The 6,325-nt window shown below is 68.0% G+C and overlaps 1 protein-coding gene across 1 annotated transcript in view; it reads left to right on the top strand.

Moving 5' to 3' along the window:
- Positions 1 to 1,133: 1,133 nt before the first annotated feature.
- The window catches only part of CEP170B (centrosomal protein 170B), a 21,591-nt gene continuing 16,399 nt past the window's right edge, over positions 1,134 to 6,325 (top strand). The window contains 2 exon segments of the mRNA XM_077776529.1: positions 1,134 to 1,327; positions 2,006 to 2,136. Coding sequence (XP_077632655.1) covers positions 2,032 to 2,136 — 105 coding nt within the window. The 5' untranslated portion in view covers positions 1,134 to 1,327; positions 2,006 to 2,031.

The raw sequence follows: 6,325 nt of genomic DNA, 5'->3' as shown, positions 1-6,325 counted from the left end.
TGAGTCAGAGGGCGCCTGTCCCTCCCCCTCCGGGCCCGGCCGCCGCTTGGCCTGGTCTCTCCTCCCGCGGTCCCTCCCTCCTCCTCGTTTCCCGTGTCGCCGCCGTCTCTCCGCTGCCCCTGCCTCCTCTCCCGGCCTGTTCGCGGCCTCCGTTCCGTNCGTTCCCTTTCGCGGCCCCTGCCCCCGGGCGGCTCCACCTCCCCTCCTCACCTCCTGGCTGGGGCGGCCGGGGGGACAAGTTTGGGGTGTTTATTATTCTCCCTCCTAGCAACGGTGGTGGCCAGCCCAGCCCCGACCCGGGGAACGTCCACCGCTCCCCTGGCCTGAGCCCTTTTAGGATGGGCTGCTGGTGGCAGGGGTGGGCCGCCTGCGGCCGGCTGCATAGCCAGGCTCCGAGGGCCTGGCCTCCCTTTACTGTGAGCCGAGGCTGTGGCCTCCTCTGGGTGGGGTCGCTGCCTTTTGGAGCCGTAGCAGGTGATGGAAGAGTGTGGGATGTGGAGGCTGGGGAATGCAGTGATGGGGTGGGGGCTCTCCCAGACAGGGCCTTGTCCCCTCCCCCGGCTGCCCTAATGAGGGAGGCCCCCCGGGGCGTGGAGGTCCCCACCCCGTCGGCCTCTGTCTCCTGCCCCTCTGGCTGGATTCTGAGGACGCTCCTGGGGCCCCAGGGAGGGGGCTCAGGTGGACGGGGGCTGCCGTCTGGGCTGGGGTTTCCCACGCCTTCCCACCTGCTTGCCCAGGTGACGGGAGGGTATGCGGTGGGACACATGGTCACTGGGGCCTTCTCAGACTGGCGTGTGCTGGTACTGGCCTTTCCCACTGTCCTCCCAGAAGGGAGCTGAGGCCTGGGCCCCTGGGTGCAGGTTTCGAAGGGACAGGGCCTGGGGACCCATCTGTTTCCACCAGGGTGTCGGCACCACCCCCTCTCCCCCTTGTTGCTGCACCCCCGTCTGCTGACCTCTCGTCCAGGCTGTGTGCTTTAGTCACATCGTGGCCTCAGGACCTCCAGGGCTGGCCGCGCAGGCGCCCACCGGACCCGCGCCNTTTCCCCCCCCCCCCCGCTCCAGCTGCAGGTCCCCCCCGGCCTTGGGACCCGCATCTCCGCGCTGGTTGTCCCCCTGCCTGAACACGGCCCGCCAGACGTGCACATCCACCTCCTGGTGCTGCTCACATGTCAGCTTCCCATCGCCCCCCATCCCTCTCCCCTGCTGCTTCCCCTGGGACACTCACACTTCCTCAGAGCCCCCAGCCCTGCTGCCTGCCCCCCGAGCCGGAGGGAGCCCCCATGCAGCGCACAGCCATCCCGGAGCCCAGGCGCGCAGCGCTCAGGGTACGATTAGCCCCAGCGTGTGCGTGTGTGTGCGCATGTGCGTGTGTGTGTTTCAGCAGTGTGCGTGTCTGTGCAGAGAAGAGGGGCCAGGACGCCTGTAGGCCTGCCCCAGGTGTGTGCGGTCTGTGTGCGCACGTGTGTCCCGTGAGTGCGTGTGCGTGTTTGGAGCCCACGCGCCTGAGCTGCTGTGTTGGCGCAGCTTGGCTCCGGGGCCCCCCAGGGGCGGGGCGCTGCGTGATGGTGACGGTGCGTGCTGGCTGCGTGGGGGCTTCCAGCTGCCCAGGGCCTGGCGTCAGGGTGACACTGGTGACCTCGTTGCCCCCACTGTGCCCGCACACCTGCCTTTGCCTCCCTGACTGTCTTGACCGTACCAGTCCCTTACACCCCTCCTCCACCAATGGCCCCAGGACCTTGGGCACCAAAGCACCTCCCTCCTGGGCATTGGAGGGGCCACCAGATCCCTTGGCCGCCTGGCTCTGGCCTGGGGACCTCTGCAGGCTGGCTGTGGTGGCCGGCAAGACCAGAGTGACAGGCGTGTTGACGGCTCCGGGCCCCTGTCCTCCGCTGTCTCCCCCTGGCCCTCCTGCCCTCAGCCAGGGAAGCAGGTCCCCGGTTCAGCGTGGGGGCCCTGGAGTGGGGGCCCGGGAGGGACGCCTGCCCAACGCCTCCTCCCCTCAGGGCCAGACGGGCCTCCCTGCGCCAAGATGAGTGTCACGTCCTGGTTCCTGGTGAGCAGCGGCGGCACCCGCCACCGGCTCCCACGGGAGCTCATCTTTGTGGGACGCGATGAGTGCGAGCTGATGCTGCAGGTGAGTGTGTGTGGGGGGGGTGTCTCTGGGCTGAGAAGGACGGAGGGGGCTGAGGGGGGACACCAGCCGACTTGCTGCTGCAGGACACCTGGTGAGAGGCTCCGGGTGCGCTGGGTGTGGACAGGCCGGAGTGTGCGCACGGGGCTGGTTCCCGTGTCCGCACGTTGGAGCCTTCTGACCGGAAGATGCTTAGGCTTCTATAAGGTTCTTAAGGTGTCAGGGACCCACGTTTGGAAGGTGCTGGAAAGTGCATCTGTCCATATTCTTGCTGGCTGGGGACCTCACCCGGGCCACGAGCCACGTGGGGAGCCACAGGGCCAGCACTGACCACGAGAGCTGTCCAGGGCAGCCCTTTGAAGCACCCTGCGGGGGGAAGGAGGCTTTCTGGTGGAGCCAAGGCTCCGTGCGCTTGACAATCAGGAATTTCTCTCAGGCCCTGGGTTTTGGGGTCTGAGTTTGGCTTTCATGGGGCTCACACATCTGACTACTTGGCAACAAGGAGGAAGGAGGCGGACGAGCCTGTGTCACCCTAGCAAGGGGCCCTTTGCCCTGCCTGCCTTCATGGGTGTGACGGAGTCGTCTGCCGCAGCCCTGACGCCTTGTGGCCCCTGCCCCCAGCCCCTCAAGCCCCCTGCCACCCACTGTGGGACTCTCAGTGGGAAACAGGTGTCCTGGGTGCACACTGGCTGCTCGGGCCCTGGGTCCCTTGTGCAAACCTGGCTGCTGCTACCTGTTCCCCAGGACGCGTGGGGCGGGGCTGCGGACTGACGGGGGTCCCGGCCATGTGCACATTCACGGGGGCAGCACACGTGTGTTCCTCCCCCAAGGGCAGGCCCGACCCCGTCTGGACACCCAGGCTTCTCCCCAAGGCCCCCTGACTGGCCTGAAGTTCCCACGTCGTGTGTGGTCTCTGGGCCTCTTGGGTGTTTTTGATCTGGAACTGTCCGTCCCCATGTTTCTCTTCACGCCTTTGGAGGCCGGAGAGAGCGAGTTGGTGACCCTGCACGGGGTGCGCACGTGCCTTCTGTAAGACCCTGGCTTCCGTTGGGGCCTTTCGGGCAGCACAGCCGCTGCCCCGCTGTGCCTGGTCCGGAAGCAGCAGCCTGGCGGCCGGAAACCAGCTGCCGCAGCTGCGCCAGAACATTCCTCATGGGCGTCGACGCTGCAGCCTCGCACCGTCCTCACGGGTCACGAGGGGTCTTGGTCTCTGGAGACCGAGTACCAGTATAAACAACACGGCACTCAGTCCGCACGAAGCTGTGGGCGCTCGTGTGGGTATGGACGTGGCTGCTGCTCGGGGCTGGTGTGGGACGTGACCCCCGCTCTGTCGTGGGAGGCGACCCGGAAGTGTGCTGGCTCCGGGCTCACCGCATTGGTTGCTGTTGCTGTGGCCCCCGGCGCGGTGCTGGGTGGCATGTTGATGGTTCTGCCAGGCTCCCTAGGGCGGCCCGGAGGGCCTCTTGGAGGAGGCAGCGCCGGATGAGGGGCGTGGATCCTGGGCCTCTGGGTGTTCTTTCTGCCCGCTGCCTGGCTCTGTCCCCCCGCACCGGGCCTCCCTCTGCTGGCTCCTCCCCAGGTGTTGGTGGAGAGGCTTCTGGGTTCCGGGGACAGGGGGTCGGGGGCTCGGAGGGAGTTTGGGGCCCGCTCCCTAGTTCTGGCGAGCCAGCAGTGGAGCCCGAGCGGGCAGCAGCAGGGCCTTCTCAGGCCTCCGTGCGGGGCCGGCCCGGCCTGGGTGCCCGTGGCGCCCTCCTTGCTGGCCTCCGGCGTGTGGGGACACGGAGGCTCCAGGAGCTCGCGCGGGGGTGCCGTCACCCCCGCGGCCTCTCTCTCTGCCCGGACCCTGAGTGCACCGGGCTCGTCCGCCGCTTGCACCTCCCTGGGGTCCTGTCCGCACCCCGGCGTGGATCCCATGCCTGCCTGTCCCCAGCCTCCAGCCCCCACGTCCATAGTCTGCTCGGACACCACAGAGGCAGCCCAGCCCGTGCGCCGCTGAGCAAACCCGTCGTCCTCGGTTGCCTCCACTCGGGTTCCCGCCAGGGTCCCCATCGTGGTCCAGGGACAAGCCCTGACCTCCCCTCTCTCCCCTGTGCTTCGGGCCCCCGCAGGTACCACTCCACCCGGGCCCCAGCCTCGCCCTGCCCCCCCGGGCTCTCCGGGACCCCCCGTGCCGCATCCCAGCCCCTCCTCAGGCGCCCTCACCTGCTTATCCTCGCCCGCCAGCCCTCCTCGCCGCTCCCTGCACTGTGCTCCCCGAGGGCCCGGGCTTTCCCTCTGCACTGTCCTTGCCTTCGTTCCTACGTTCGTGACTTAAGAGCTGTGATGGAGCTCCGCCGCGTCCCGGCTGGGACGGCCACGCAGGGACCTTGCCCCCCGGGGTCAGCAGTCCGGGGGGGTCACTGGCCACACACATGTAAGTGGGACCAGATGATTCCCTAGGGGAGAAACCCGAAAGAGGTGGCGCTGGGGACAGGATGGGGACCGTGGGGCCGAGCGCCCGGGAGGAGGAGGGGCGTTGGGGGCCGGCAGGGGTGCCAGGCAGGCTGGGGCCTCTGTACGGGCAGAGGGAGGAGGCGGGGAGCACAGGGCTGTTCGGAGGCTTGTGCTACAGATTAGGCAGGAGGGGCTGCGCCTTGGACTGGGGGCAGAGGCGGCCAGCCTGGCCACGTGCACCCGCGTTCTCCCGCGGCCTGCGGGTAGCTCACCGCAGCGTCCATGCCGCACAAACCTGGCACAGAGCTGGTGCCCCTCCAGGGTGTGTTAAATAACACAAACGTGAGTGTGGACGCGGACCCAGGGCTGCCTGCTGTGGCCCCTTGGGGGGCCGAGTGCTGTCGTGCGGGCCCTGTGCGTGTGCACACGTGGACGTAATGGGCACCCGCGTCTCTGTGTGCACGTGTTTGCATGCACGTGTGTGCCTGTGGTTAGGTGTCCTCTCTGCTTCTGCCCAGTTTGCCCAGCAGGAGCCTGTTGGGATTTGTCTGGTCAGATCCTCTGACAGAAACCCCAGCCCCAGGTGGGTGGGGTCGGGAGCCCCTGCGCCCAGGGCGGGCTGAGCCAGTCCCCTGTGGGTGCGCGTGGGCTGGCTAAGGGCGTGCCCGGAGCCCTGGGCTGTGGCTGTGTTTGGGGTCAGCCTGCCGGCAGGCTTCCTCCCGCACAAGTCAGACACGGAGTCTGGAGGCACATCTTTAGTTTTGAAGTTAAACGTCGTTAGAGCCTTTTCCAAAAATCTAAACGTTTGCAGCTTCCAGGGCCATCTTTCGGGTGCGCTCCACTGCTTCGTCGTGCGTGCGTGGCGAGGCTGCTCTCCCCAGGGCCTGGTTTATCCCTGTGAAGTCTCGGCTTGGGGGCCAAGGGGCCGCCTCCCCCTCCCACGGGTGGATGTTCAGCCTCTGAACACCCAGGGGGGTGGAATTGGGGTCTGCTTCGGGCATGGGGTGTCAGGGCTGGGAGGGAGGTTTCTAGAGCTGGGGTCCTTCCCCGCCTCCTCCCCATCCGTCCTGGTGCTAGAGCCTTGGCTGGGACTGGATCCAGGCTCTGGGTGCAGATGAGGGCACCGTGCCGAGTCCGAGGAGCGGGGGGCGGGGCGGGGCGGGTTTGGAGAGGCCTCTGGGGCCTGTGGCTCACGGGACAAGACCAGCCTTTCCTCTCCAGCCGGCTGGGAGCACTGGGAAGTTTCTGCAGAAGAAAGATGGCAGGACCGGTGGGGGCTGAGACAGTAGGAGGAAGGTGGCTGTGGAGGGGACAGGGGAGGAGGAAGGCGAGCGGGAGCCTGGGGGCAGGAGGGCAGGGCGGGGTCAGGGGGACCCCCAGCTGGGGGCAGGAGGGCGGGGCGGGCTCAGGGGTTCCCCAGCTGGGGGCAGGATGGCAGGGCGGGGTCAGGGGGACCCCCAGCTGGGGGCAGGAAGTTTATAGGCCCCTGGGCAGGAGGGAGGAGTCAGGTTTGGGCTTGAGCTGCCCAGAAGGTGGCCAGGGACATGTCCAGGAGCTGGGGGTGTGAGGCCTGGGGAGGGAAGAGGGCTCCGGCTCGGGGGTCAGCCCAGAAGCCCCTCTAGGGGTTAGTCCTCAGCAAAGGTGGCCTCCAGGCCTGAGGGACAGCGTGCCCCTGCTGCTGCCTCGGGCTGGCCCCGTGTGGCACCGCCCCCTGGTGTGAGGGGCAGGGCCCCTGTGGCTCCCCCCTTCCCCCTGCCCT

The sequence above is a fragment of the Crocuta crocuta genome, unplaced genomic scaffold, assembly GCF_008692635.1.
Source record: "Crocuta crocuta isolate KB4526 unplaced genomic scaffold, BGI_CrCroc_1.0 scaffold8, whole genome shotgun sequence".
NCBI classification, from domain to species: Eukaryota; Metazoa; Chordata; class Mammalia; order Carnivora; family Hyaenidae; genus Crocuta; species Crocuta crocuta.
This window is presented reverse-complemented; position numbering and strand designations above follow the sequence as displayed.